Raw genomic sequence first — 14,097 nt, 5'->3', positions numbered from 1 at the left:
TTTTACAGCTGAGGAAATGGCCAACCTATTAGTCATTCATCAAACATTTATTGAGCCCCTACATGGAGCCAGGCCCTGTGTTGAGCACTGGGGGTAGAGAGATGAATTGGACTATGTTTCTGTTCTCAAGGACCTCTCAGAGGTCCTCAAACTTTAGGGTGCAAACGAGTGCCCTCAGAACTTGCATAAAATGCAGACTCCAGGCTCTGCCCCCAGAGAGTCCAACTCAGTTACAAGGGTGATTCTGTGGCCAGCGGGGGTGGGATCACACGTGGAGAGTGTGCAGGGTGTGACCCTCTATTCTAGAATAATGGTGTGTGTAATTCTGGGTGTCCTTGTTGAAGTCAGGAAATATTTCCAAGCCAAGATGACATCTGACCTTGAACTGAATCTGGAAGGATAAGCAAGAGTTTCTTCCTTGCAAGGAGGACTGTCTTCTTAGAGGGTAATTTACCAGGAAACATTAAACCTAAAAATGTGCCTGCTCTCTAACCCTTACACGTGTGCGCACAAAACAACACACAGAAGCATGTTGATTGCAGCATTGTTCGTACAGTGAGCAACTGGCCACAACCTAAGTGCCCTGGGGTGAAGCAGTGGATAAAGAAAATATGGATTATATACACGATGAGAGCAGCACCCCAGTACGGTGCTGACTATAGGCCAGGCACTGTTCCATGTGCTTTCTGTGTGATAACACAGCTAATCCTTAAAACAACACTATGACACATGTAATACTCTCACCTTATAGGCACTATTACTATTGGCATCACCACCCCACCCCCAATTTTACAAATGAGGCACAGAGAATTACACAGCTCACCTGAGTCTCATAGCTGGTGAGGGATGACAGTGGGGTTTGAATGTGGGCTCTTGAGGCAAATGCTGGGAGATGAGAAAAAGCAGGTGGTGTTTAGGGAGCCACAAATGGCTCAGAACTCGTGTGTGGTTTTAGCAGGTGGATGATAGGGGAGCAGAGAGGATTCTGGAATGGTTGAGATAGGAATGGTGGTCTGGATTAGATGAGAGAAGGTCTGAATGCCAGGCTGAGGAGTATGGATTTGACCCCACAAGATAGGAGAGGGACTTGACCGAAGGGTTGGGGCAGGTGAGTGGAGGTGAGGGGCTTGCTCAGGTTTGATCATCTCCTGGACCCACAGCCCAAGTGGGAGTTTAAGCAGGGGTTCAGAGAACTTCCCCCCGCGCTTCCTCTGGGTCAAGCCCCTCTCTCTTGACTCATCCATTTCTCGCTCAGGAATGACCCATCCCCACTGGCATACAAACATTCCTTACTATGGCTTGTCTACAATCTTTCTGGACCCCTGACTCTCTCTAGATACTGTTCTATTTCTCTACCCTCTCACCCCTTCAGTAACACTTCCTCAAAGGACGGTCTCTACTCATTGTCTCCACCTCCTCAATTTTCATTCTCTCCTCAACCATTTCCAGCCTGGCTTTCACCCCAATACACCACTGAAATCACTCTCTTCAAAGCCACCTATGATCTTCCTGTAGCCAGACGCAACGGGTGCTCCTTTGTGTCGTCCTGCACTGTCTCTCGGCTTGTTTGACGCAGTTTATCAGACCCTTCTTCCTGAACTGGTTCTTCACTTGGGCTCTGGGACACCCCTTACTCCTGGTTCTCCTTCCCCCTCACTGGCTGGATCTTCGTCTTGCCAACCTCTACATGACAGCGTGCCTGTGCTCATCCTTGGACATCTCTGTGCACACTCACTCCCTGTGATCTCGTCTAGCCGCACAGCTTTAAATGGCATCTCTCTGCTAAAGACTCTGAAATTTATATCCCCAGCCTTACCCTCTCCCCTGAGCTCCAAACTCGCATGTTCAACTGCCGACTGTGCGTGATCCTTAGGTGACTAATAGGCATCTCGACCTAACACGTCCAACTGAACTCTTGGGCTCCACATTCCAAACACGCTTCTCCATCAGTTTTCACCACCTTAATAAGAGACAACATCATCTACCCTCAATCAAGCTTAAAACTCGGGCAGTCCTAAAATCTAGGAATCTGTTAAACTCCTTATTCTGGTACAGTTTCTCAATCTCGGCACTGTTGACATTTTGGGCCAGATAATTCTTTGTTATAGGGGACCATCCTGTACATTGTAGGGTGTTTGGTGACTTCCTCCAGGAGGTAGCGGGATCCATGGAAGATGACACACCCACTCAGCGTCAGTCGTCCTCCCCTACCATGGGCCCCAACGTTGGCGGTGGGGGATGAGCGCAGAGAGGTGATGGTGAACCTGCGGCTCATAACCAGGCAGCCTTGGTGCAAGCCTAGATGGTGCAAGTGGCCTCTATCCACTAGATGCCAGTACCACCCTCCCTTCAGTTGTGACAACCAAAAATCTCTCTGAACAGTTACAGCAGAGCGGGCACTAGGACCCTGCGCGGCGTCGCGTCCGGCGGGGGGCGGCGGGACCGAGAATCCGCTCTTTCTGCCTCCCGGAGCCGGGCTGCGGCCACTTGTGCGATCCGGGCCCGGACCGCGGCCGCGCGGCCACTTTCTGCATCATGAGCCGCAGGTTCACTGTCACCTCGCTGCCCCCTGCGGGGCCCGCCAGGACCCCTAACCGAGAGTTTCACCGGCATTCGGCCGCCGATCTCGGCCACCTCTCCGCGGAAGACGCCAAAGGTAGAGGCCGCAGGGGGCGGGGCCTGCCGGAGCGGGGCGGGGCGAGAGAATGGGCGGGGCCACGGTGGGCGGGTCTTCTGTTGGAAAGAGAGAGGCCAGGACTGGGGGCGGGGGGTCCCAGCCCAGGGCCAGATTGGGGAGAGGAGCTGAGACCTAGTGGGACAAGGGGGAGGTGAGATGGGCAAGTGGGAAGGGAGGGGCCAGATTCGAGGTGGGCGGGGCCACAGGGAAGAGGGTGGGGCCAGAGGCGAAGGGGAGGATCTTGTGATGGAGGGGCTAGGGTCAAGGGGAGTGCTGGGCCGGAGGGCACTAGAGGGGCCGGGTCATCTCGGGTAGGGGGCGGGACCAGAGGGGGGAAGTGGAACCAGGGAAAGGGGAGGGCGATGTGATTAAGGGGTGGGTCCAGAGCCAATGGGAGGAGGCAGGACTAGCTTGGTTTGGGAGCAGAAAAGGGAGGGACGAGAGAGGAAGGGATTGGGCCAGGAGAAGAGGGGTGGGGTCGAGGGCGGGAGGAAAAATGAGTCCAGGTCGCTGAGGCAGGTGCTGGGGCGGCTTAGCTGGTCATTGCTGCCTGGCAGATCCCCAATCCTCTGCCTTCCTGGAGGCGTCGCGGACAGCGCCCAGGGGTCCCGAGAAGAATACGGGAGAAAGAGAAGTTAGTTTAGCAGCTAGATACTAGGAGCGCTAAATTCTCTGAACTAACCCTTGGGTCCAGTCCCGACCTTCGGGGACCCACTTAGTTGCCTCTGCTCCAGCTCCAGAAGGGTTGGGTGGAGCCAGACCAGGCGGGATTGGGGGCGGATTCCTGGAGGGCCCAGTGCAGTGGTCTTGTAAGGGAAGTTACACGCAGGGTACAGAAGAGAGAGGAGGGGAAGGATCCTTTTAGCCTTCAGTGAAGAATTAGCATCCTGGATGCACACATAGTCTCCTCTTCGGGAGGGGGCACTTGTTAGGGGTCCCCTCCTTGGCTCTGTGCCCCTCAGGTTAGATGGAACGTGGCGAATTCTCTTGGAGTGGCCCCAGTGCGGGGAGGAGGAAGAGCCTCCTCGGGCCGCCAGGGGTCGCTGCTGAGCCGCAGGTGAGCTTACCCTGACCCCAGCAAAACTATCCACCAGAACCCTTTAGGGTTTTGTTTGGCGAACCCCCTCATTGTATAGATGACCAAACTGAGGCCTAGATTTCCACAGAGCTCCAGCCCCGTGAACCAACCACCTCCTGGATGTGGCCACTCGGATTTCTTGGGCTCCTTCCACTCTTCATCTTTCCCATAATCTGTCTGCCCTTTTCTCATTTTCATGAATGTCTTTACTATCCTTACAGATTTTGAAAGTCAGAACTCCAGGAGCCATTCTCAATGCCTCCTTTTCTCTTCCCACCAGATCTAATTGGTCCTCACGTCTTGGCCACTCCACCTCCAAAACTTACCCTGAATCTGACCACATCTCTCCTCCTGTCACCCTCACCCTGGTCCCAACCTTCATCATCTCTCACATGGCCATGACCACAGCCTCCTCATTGGTCTGCCTGCCCCCAATCCTGTCCTAACTTCTCTCCACACAAGCTCCCCATCACTTGTAGGATAAAGGCCAAACCCTTTAGTCTGTCATTCAAATTCTTTCCTTGTCTGCTCCTGGTATACCTGTCCATGTTCATCTCCCCACCTCCATTAGCCAGGGGAACTCCTACTCACTCTAAGTTATAGCTCATTTAACCCCTTCTAAAAACTTTTTGACTTTCCCTTGCTCCCAGGCAGAGCAGTCATTCCTCTTCTGCCCACCCACTGCACCATTAGAGCACATGTCTCAATGGGTGGAAGTTATTTACTTGTGTCTCTCCTGCATCTCAAGGGCAGGGGCCATATCCTTTTATCTTTGTGTTCCGAGTTCCAAGCCCACAGCCTGGCATTGAGTGGGTGCTTAATGCTCATCAGATGAGAAGGGGAGTGGCTGTAGTCTCTTACTTCTCCTACCCTTGCCTTCTCTCCTACCATTCCGCATCCCCTGGCCTGAGAATAAGATGGCCCTCTCTCTCATCCCAAGGTGATTGCTCAGCCTTCCCATTCCCATTTCCAAGCTCCTGCATGTTGAAGTAAAATACAGCTCCCAGTTTTGGGTGTGAAGGTGTGTGCGCAAACTGGATGTGAATCTGGAATGTTGTGTGCTTCTGGCCAAGGCGGGGTGTGTGTGTCTTTGTGTGTCTTGAAGGAGGAGCATCCCACGCTAGCTCTGATGACCTGTGGGGTGGTCAGTGAGTCAGTGCTTGTGTGTGTCACTGTATGTCATTGTGTTGATGGGCATGTTGATGTATTTCTGTGTTTATCTGTGGGTGGGTACCTGTGTGCAGAGTTTATTGGAAGTTTCATCTTGAAAATGATTTGGGTGACTTTTAACTTCTTAGGCCCTGAGACAGCCTCCAGCACCTCCTCCTTAGTAGGTCATTGCATGGGGAAGTGGATAAGGGCTCTCTAGGGAAACCCAACGTCTGGTGGTATCTTTCCTGTTCTTATGTTAGCCCTTGGCCCCAGGGAGATGCTCTCCACACTTCTTGTCCTCACCCAGGCCCACAGGGAGAGACGGCAGCATGTAGAAGGAGGGGGAAGGGTTGGAGGAGGTTTTGCAAGTCACTTGTATATGAGCATTGTCTTTCATTCTAGACCAGGGGAGTGGAGTTTGCTCCTGGAGGTGCTTCGTGCTGCCAGGGGTTCAGCTATAAGTGGAAACACGACTTACACGGGTTAAAGAAGCAAGTCAGAAGCTGAGCCTAGAATCTACCACTAACCCTGGGCTACAGCTTCCATACCTCAGTTGCCTCATCTGTACCATAGGAAGACTGATGGTGACTTGGCTGGATAGAAGTGGACCCGGAACCAATTGTTACAACTCTGAGCTACTCTCTCATCCCCTTACACTACTGCTTGCTGTGCCTTAATTTATCATGGAGAAGACAGGGCACTGAAAAGAACCCTGGGTCTGGGTTAAGACTAACAAGAGTTGGGATGTGTCCCCATGGAGTAAGGGGGAGCCAACTTATGCTAGGGGGATGGAGCAAGACCACAATATTGGCCATCCACATTCTAACTCAGGCTCTGTGGTGTGGCCTTGGGCACATTGCTTCCCCTCTCTGGGCCTCAATTTCCCCGTCTGTGGTATAAAAGAGTTGAACAGGAAACTATCTGAGGGTCTTTCTAGCCGTAAAATTGCTAAGATTCTTTGTGATCTAGTAGGGTGAAGTTCTCTGCCTCTCCCACACCCAAACCTCATATTTCAGTCTCTCTATCTGTAAATTGGGAAGAATGACACTGAGTTATTGGTATAAATATCTGGTCTGGAGATCTCCTGCCTATGTAAGAAGTTCTCCAGTCACCCCCTCCTCAAACCAGGACTCAGAACCTCATTGCCCAGTACCTCAGCCCAAGGTGAGCCCTGGGAATCTCCATGGCAACAAACTGGTTATGAACAGGGCTGCAGTTGCCATGGTGATGGGCTGCTCTCTGTCTCTCTTTCTCTCTCTCTTTCTCATCCTCCTCATCTCCCCTCCCCTCTTCTCAATGAACCAGAGCGATCTTCGGGCACTAGCTCTCCAGGTGGGGTGTGGGTGGGGGGTAGGTGCAGTCAGAAGGGGGTCCAAATTGAGAAAGAGGGAAGATGGGTTGAATCTGTAGGGGAATGGGGAGCTGTTGGGGTGCCATTGCCATGGTGACAGGGCTGCAGCCTGTTAATTAAGCCCCTGGTTGCCACGGAGACGATGGTGGTTGACGTGCTCTGCGGAGAGCCCTGGGTGTACGGGGTATGCTGTGCTCTGGAGTCATCAGTTCACTGAGAGGGTTTGAGGACTGGAGGACAGGGCATGCAGGTAGGGGAGAGAAGAGTGAGGGCGGAGTTCAGGGCCTTGGCTCTGTAAGGTCAGAGCTGGGGGTTGGTGGGTTAGGTCATGGGGGCAATATAGAGATAAGAATAGATAGGGATTGAGCCACTGGGAGGAACACTGCCTGCCTCCTGTGGAAAGAGGACCCAGTCAGGTGGCTGCAGCTTCCTCCAAACAGTCCCTCTTCCTGGTTCAGTGGATGGAGCCCTGGGCTGGAGGTCAGGGAGTTGGCTTCTAGTCCCCAGTCTGCCACAAGTTCACCCCATGAAGAAAATTTGTACCTTTCCATTTCTAGACTCCAATTTCCCCATAAATGGGGAGTGGTAAAAAATAATTTATAAAATCTCTTCCAGTTTTCAAATCCTGATACTTAGGAAGCAGCATCTCTGAACTTTTTTTCTCTCTGAGAAGCATAAGGCAGGAAGGGGGATGAATATTAGAGACTCAGAGTTAAGAAATAGGACCCTGCCCAGCCCTGTGTCTTCTGTTGGCTTAATGAGAGGGTTCCCCTAGCCCTAGCTCTTCCTAGGGCTCTGGGTGGGGATGGGTTGCTGAGCTGCCAGCCGTTTTCCTGGGCCTCAGGGCTGAGGGTCACCTTACTGGTGACCTTACTGGCCAAGGCCAGGCTGGCAGTACAGGAGGTGCCTGCAAGGTGTTTTCTCAAAGCTTCACTGCAGAGGGTTGGCCTGAGGCCAGAATAGTGACCAGTCACCTTGAGAGGTGGGGGATGTGAATGGAGGGTCTGGGGTCTCCCCTTGGGACTGGCTCCTCACTTGGTGAGGGCTCCTCAGTAAGGGCTCCATGGCTTTGGTCTGAGATAAATGGAGAGAGCACTAGGAGTTTTCAGAGCAGGAAGAAGTCTCATGGATTATGCAGCCTAACCCTTTCATTTTACAGATGGAGATACTGATTCCCAGAGAGAGGAACTCAGTTTCGCCCAGGGATACACAGAGTTTTGGGGCAGAGGACAGGAGAGCACCACTATCTCCTGAATTCCAGATGCCTCGTGAGATGGGAGCTCTGGTGAGGATGGACAGATGGGATACCCAGGGGAGGAGGAATCATTCCTGCCTTTACCTCTACTCCCTTGGTATCTAGGTTCCCCTGTGGGTGGGCTCAGCCCCTGAGTGGCCAGGACTGTGGACCACAAATGAAGGGAAATACACCCAGGGGAACACCCCAGACTGATTGCTGAAAAACACCAGCATCTAATTTAGTTCACAGTGCTTCTCAGATAAACATACTATACATTTTACTACGTTACCTGTCTCTTCAGAGTAGTGGAAAATCATAGTGCTGGTGGTATGTGCGTAGTGGAATGCTTAGAAATTCTTGAACACTGGCCTACCCACCTTCTATCTTTTTAACCCTTGCCACCAATCCAAACTCATCTCACCATGTTTGTGGTTTTCTGTCTGGGAGAGCCAACTCACACCTTGTCTGAATAGCTAGCTCTCCACCCTGAAGAGGCCTTTGAGTGTCCACAAAACCCAGTGGCAGTGATACCTTATTGGTGGATCCCTCACAGGCCCCTTTTGTCACCTGCCCAAGACTCTGTAGTTGACTCAGCCGGAAGCCACTGCCTAGTGTATACCAGGGGATCTGAGCAGTGGGCCCTGTCCGTTGTTCTGAAACATCAAATCCTATAACCAGGTCTCTAGTCATAGAGATGGCTTTTTAGGACCCTTGAAGGTCTTCTGGGCCCACCTTCAGTTGCAAACTGAGAGGCCATTCCAGTCCTGCAGCTCTGAAGCCTGACTACAAGAAAAGGGAGAAAGCTTATCTCAGACCCAGTCCCTCTTCCTTTTTGAGTAGCCAAGAATCGGAGGCTGCTGAGCGGTTTGGATATGACTGCATCTTTGTCCCTTCTATTGGAGGCAGGACCAGTTTAAAAAGAGGTTATATTGAGGAGGAGAGTCCTAAACTGGAATAAAACAAACTGGATTCTAGACCAAGTTCTGCCAGTCGCTGGCATTGTGACCATAGGTAGTCATTTCCCTTTTTTGGGCCTTAGCTTTTTCATCTGTAAAATGAAAGCTGTGCATTAGATAAGATGATTGACCTGGTCTCCTCCAGCCCTGGAACTTTCCTGGAATTTAGAGGGCTAGTGGGGGCCAGAGTGAGTCTGAAAATCGTTTCCCCTTAATCTGCTCTCACCCTTGGATGTTTAGATATTTTGGAGACTCAAAGGGTCCAAACCTCTGATGCTGCTTCCTAAGATGCCTCCATCACTGGCTCAAGCCTGGGTTCTAGGGGTGCTGAGTGGTCCCAGGACAATCAAGCTTCTGGGGGACTGGTGTCATGGGAGGGGGAGGAACACAGAGAGCATGTCAGCTCTGGAATCCTCAGAAAGCAATCCTGGATTAGGGGATTAGACACTCCTGCCCCAGGAGAAAATCTGGTCCCAAGCCGACAGGCGGCCTCATTCTCCCCTCCCCCACTCTGTCCCTAGCTAGCCTCAACCAACCTGCCCTCCCTAGAGTCTGCACCATCCCTGGTGGGGAGTCAGCGCTCCCTAGAACCTCACTGCTGCCTTCTCTCCTCACCAGATCTCCTTCCCAGGGTCATTCCACAGTCAGAGGGCCCCTGTCTGCAGACTCCAGCGATTTGTGTCGGGGGTGAGATGCTAGGATTTGTGTTGGTCTAAACACAGTGAGAGGGCTCGCTGCAATTCCTCAGGCTCCACTCCTCTCATTTGAAGATAGGATGAGCCAGACAGTTCAGCCCAGTGACCCTGAACACCCCTGGGGGCAGCACAGTGCTTCAGTTAAGGGCTCCGGCCTCTGTACAGCCGCAGCTCCAACCTCTTGAACAGCGATATGGGAGAGGATCTGGTTCTCCACCCCTCTTCAGGGCTGGCCTTCCCGGCTTTGCAGACAGGCTCCCCAGGGACCCATATTCCATGGCGCCCCACCCCCGTTGCCTCAGTCCCCTCATCTCCTCCCTAGGGGTCACCCCAGACCCCCAGCCAGGCAGCCGCTGCGGGGCCGCCTCCCCGCGGCCGCGACCTAGTTCCCTGCCGTTATTTTTAGGGCGCGGGATGGCACCTGCCCACGTGCCGGCCCCGCCTGCGCCAGAGAGTGGGGGGCAGGCGGAGCTGCGTCTGCTCAAGAGAGGCGAGGCCCCCGTTCCCCGCAGCACCCCCTCCATCCCACCCGTGCAAGCCCCCAGTTTTTGTCCGTGGGGCCGCCAGGCATGCTGTGCCCGCCCTTCGTCCCCTCTTCTTCCTCCCTCCCGCTCTCCCCCCACAAAACCCCGCCAGTGGCTCACGCCTCCTGCATACGGGATGAGGTGAGCAGCGCCGCCGCTGAGAGGGGGCGCGCGCGGGTGTGAGCGTGTGTCCGTGTGCGAGTGTGTGTGCGCCGGGCGGGCGGGCACTGCAGCTTCTTCCTCCGTGGAGCGGAGAGCGAGAGAGAGCTAGAGCGAGCGAGAGAGCAGCGAAGGCGGGCAGAGGGGCGCGGGCGAGGCGGCGCAGCCATCCCCGGGCCCGGCGCCGCGCCGCCACCATGCTCAACAACCTGACGGACTGCGAGGACGGCGATGGGGGAGCCAACCCCGGTAAGCAGCTGTCCGGGGGCGGCGAGGGAGGGGGCGGCGAGGAGAGGAGGCAGCTCTGGGGTTAGAGGCAGAGCGGGGGCCGCCTCCTTCAGAGAAGAGGCTGGGATTGACCGGGCGGTGGGCGCCCTCGGCGGCCTGGAGCTTTGCTCTATTGGAATGCGCCAGGCGCTGTCCGAGGTGCTGGAATGCGCCGCGCCCGGGGGCAGGGCTGGGGGGCCGAGGGCTTGCCACTGCCCGCGGCCCAGGGGCAGATGTGGGTTAGCTAAGCGGGGGAGGCGGTGGAAAGGGGATGGGAGAGCTAGAATGGGCTGACGTGGAGCTCGACGGGCGGGAGGAGGGCTCCTTTTCCCAAGATGGGACCCCGGCGTCCTGGCGCAGAGCGTTGACCGGCGGCGCGGTGGAGGGGGGGGCGCAGTCTGCGGCAGTCCCTTGCTCTGACACTTCCAGCTGAAAGGTGGGGGGAAGGTGTCTATGGGGGGTTGGAGCCATATGACAGCCCTCGTCCGGGCTGCGATGTCTCCTTAAGGGTACACTTGGTGCAATCCGACCCCCTCCCCCAAAGCTGCCCGAGTTCCGACCTCAGACTGAAGCGTACCTCTCCGAGATTTTCAGCTCTACTTTGCGGAATCTCCCTCGCCCACTCGCGTCCCCGTAGGTTCCTATTCAGGACGGGAAGCAAGATCACCCTCCTGTCTTCCCTCTTTCCCCTTCCTCTCGGTACCCGGAATGGCAGTGAGGCTCCCAGGGCGGGGCGGGGGGAGTCTTTCTAGTCAGCTCTGCTAGCTTCCCTAGTGAGGCCTCAGGAATGGGGTCCCAGCGGTTGAATCCCCGGCGCCGCGGCGCGGACACTGCGGACGCGCTGCGGTGGGTGCGGAGACACGCTAGGAGCCGAGGGGCTTGGAGCAAGTCCTTTTCGCTGCTCCCGCTCTCCCCCGCCCTCCTCCGCGGCTTCCCCGCTCCTAGGTCTTCGGGGCCAGCCACCCTCTCGGGCTCCCAGGCCCCCCGCCGCCCCCCAGCGGTCTCAGCCATCCATCACGGCTGTCAACCGCCCCCACCCCCCACCCTCCAGCGGCGCTGCGTCCCTTGCGCACTAGCGCGCCTCCAGCTCCAGCTGTCTGCGCTCAGCGCCTTCACACGCTCCCCTGGGCATTGCTTGACCCTCTGGGCCGAGACTCCTGCAGACCTTCCCGGGGGATGGCCAAAGGGCCCTACGAACTGAAAGAGTGGGGTCTTCCAGGGACTGGCAGCCTTGACTTGAAGTCCTCCAGATCCTGGATCCAAGTCAGAGCCAAGTGACCGCTTGGGAAGGCTGTGGACACCAGGGTCCCCGATTCTTTGTCTGAGACCTCTTCTTCCTCCCTGGGGTTGAGTTGGTATACAGGGGTTGGAACTACCAGCTGGCCAGCTCACTCATCTCCCCGGTGACCCTGGGGTTGCCTCATCCCACAGCTGCCCCCCTCCCTAGCAGGCTTGGTCTTCTGGGGGGAAGAGGTTTGGCAAAGTCGAGTCTGCAGCAGCGCCAGGAATCCTGACACGGTGTCCGGGGAACGAAGGGGGGTCATTTCCATCCGGGATCCCCTTCAGATGCCTCCACTCTGAGAATGGGGCCTCAGCCTGAGAGATAATCTCTCTGCCCCACCCCACCCCAGACACAGGGTCTGGTCTGATCACCCCAGCCCCTGCTTTCTTTACCCTGAGGTTGGCGCCTTACCGGGCTCTGGATTTCCATGGGGTCTCAGGAGGCCTAGAAAAGAGGCATCTATATGTGTGGAGCAGAAGTCGAACTAGGAACCCCTAGTTTTTCAGTTTTACCCCCTCCCCATTAGCTTCTAGGCTCTGAGTGTAGCGGGCTATTCTGGAGACCTTCTTTCTCTATATAGAGTCCAGGACCTGGAACTAGAGTGGCCAGGACCCAGGTCAGGTGTTTTGAGTTCCAGTGGCGCCTGGAGATGGTGGTAGGGGGCTCTAAGGACCTGCTGGGCTTGAAGGAAGAGGGACCACCAGACTGAGAACCTCTGGGATCTCTGATCCTAGATTCTTGGGGATGTAGGGGCGGACTTGAGTGCTGATCTCGGGAAGGTGGGACTGGCCCGAGTAAGAGGTCTCCTCTGGACTAAAGAAGAACCCAAGGATATTGTCTCTGGCCCCCAGGTCCCCTTTCCCCTTGGGGTCTGACGCCTCCCCTACTACCCCAATCTGGCTTGGGGATTCCCCCAGGCCTGGCCCCAGGCCCCTGGCTGAGGCTCCTTAACCCGCGCCGTTCGCCTGTTTCCTCCCCGGGAGCTCTGGCCGCTGCAGCTTAATTGAAAGCCGATTCGGGCTGAGAGCTCCCAGGGGGCGGGGGTGGGGGGGCGGGGGCGGAGAGAGCTCAGCCTCAGTCTGGCCCCGACTCTCGCGCGCGCTGCTCGGCGCTCCCCCATCGTCCTGACTCCCAGCTCTGGGGAATCAGGGCGAGTTCCCCCTTCGCGGTCCTGCTCCTTTGAGAACTCATGAAGCTCACTCCCTCCCCCTCAACCAGTGCTCCTGGCGTTCCAGGGTGGGGACGAAATCAGCCCTGGCAGACGAGGCCGGGGGCCTGGCGTCCCATCCAGACGGCAGGTGGAAAGGCAGGGCTCAGGACAAGCCTGCCGAGCCACCCCCTCCCCTTCCCTCATCTCTTGGCTGGGATCCGGCTCGGAGTCTGGCTCCGCGTTGCGCGCCGCGTTACATAAGCGGCTGCGGGCGCGTGGCCGGCTCGGCTAGGCGCTGCGCTCTCTGCCCGCGCGGTCGCCATAGAGACCGGCGCCGGGCTGCCTAGATGCCGGGTCTCCGACCAGGACGCCCCCTTTCCCGCTCAGCACGCACCCGGCGCCCCCAGGAAGAAGGAGAGGCTTGGGAGGGGGAGTGAAAGGCAGAGAAGGGCTGTCGTGTCTGGTTGTCCTGGCCCTAAGAGCAGACGCCGCGGGGAGAGGGACCCAGCCCCACAGGACACAGGGCCCCTAAATCTTGTGGCTGGTGTGGGATGGGAAGCCCGGGCTAGGTGGGGCACCACGAATCTTAATAATAATCATAATTGTAAGAGTAGCAGCAATAGCCACACTTATGTACCAGGCAAATCCAATAGGCGTTATTTTATTTAATCCCCACAAAAGCCCTATGAGTTAAGAACACTGTTATTCCTTTGCAAAAGAGGAAACTGAGGCTTAGAGAGTTGAAGCGACTTGCCCAACGTGTCGACACAGCCAGTGAAGCTGGGACTGGAACCCAAATCTCCTTGACTCCAGCTCTTTTTTTTAACTATTAAGGAATGTCTTCTCATCTCATCCCCCCTCAAGCCCTCTAGTTCCCACCATAGTGTGGTGAGAACATGAGGCATCTTGTCAGCATTTTAAAAGGAGGAGGAACCCGTCTCACTTTTATTTCTCCTGTTCTCTGGCCCTAGACAGCTCTTCTGAGACTCTGGGGTCAGGCAGAGAGGATGGGGGAATTTACTTCCAAAGACTTCTTCCTGAGCATCTATTATGTGCCAGGCTCCCACTGGGAGGACAGGTATGCTATTTCTAGGAACTCACAATAGTGAGGAGAAGAGAGAGCTGGTGATGGCCCCCTGTTTGGGGACCAGGAGTTCCTGGCTTGATGGATGGGGTGCACGTGGTGGCAGGAGACAGGGGCTGGTGGGTTTCCCCTGAGCGGTAAGGCATCCCATCTTCTTCCTTCCACAGTTTTGAGTCAGGATGAGATTGGATTTATAACAGGTCTGCTCTGGGGATAGACCCTGGCTGGGACCTAAGGAAGGTTTCCAGGAGGTAGGGAGGAGAAGGATGGGGAGGATGGAGACATTGGACAGATGGAGATGGAGAGAGAGAGATGTCAAGAGATGAGGGGACAGGAAATTCAGAAGATATAGGGCCTCAACTTCACTTGGGATTTGGTCGTTGGGGAGTTTCTTCACGGTCCAGAGAGATGTCAACTACTGGGATTTGGTCCTGAAACTGAGAAAGTATGATGGCTGAAGCCAAGGGAATGTGCCTATGGGAGTC

At 55.6% G+C, this 14,097-nt stretch overlaps 1 protein-coding gene across 1 annotated transcript in view; it reads left to right on the top strand.

Moving 5' to 3' along the window:
• Window positions 1–2,450: 2,450 nt before the first annotated feature.
• Window positions 2,451–14,097, top strand: part of SLC12A5 (solute carrier family 12 member 5) — a 35,149-nt gene continuing 23,502 nt past the window's right edge. The window contains exon 1 of the mRNA XM_014787407.2: window positions 2,451–2,656. Coding sequence (XP_014642893.1) covers window positions 2,536–2,656 — 121 coding nt within the window. The 5' untranslated portion in view covers window positions 2,451–2,535. The remainder of the gene's footprint in view (window positions 2,657–14,097) is intronic.

This window comes from Ceratotherium simum, chromosome 21, assembly GCF_057802395.1.
Source record: "Ceratotherium simum simum isolate JZ-2026a chromosome 21, ASM5780239v1, whole genome shotgun sequence".
Classification (NCBI taxonomy): Eukaryota; Metazoa; Chordata; class Mammalia; order Perissodactyla; family Rhinocerotidae; genus Ceratotherium; species Ceratotherium simum.
This window is presented reverse-complemented; position numbering and strand designations above follow the sequence as displayed.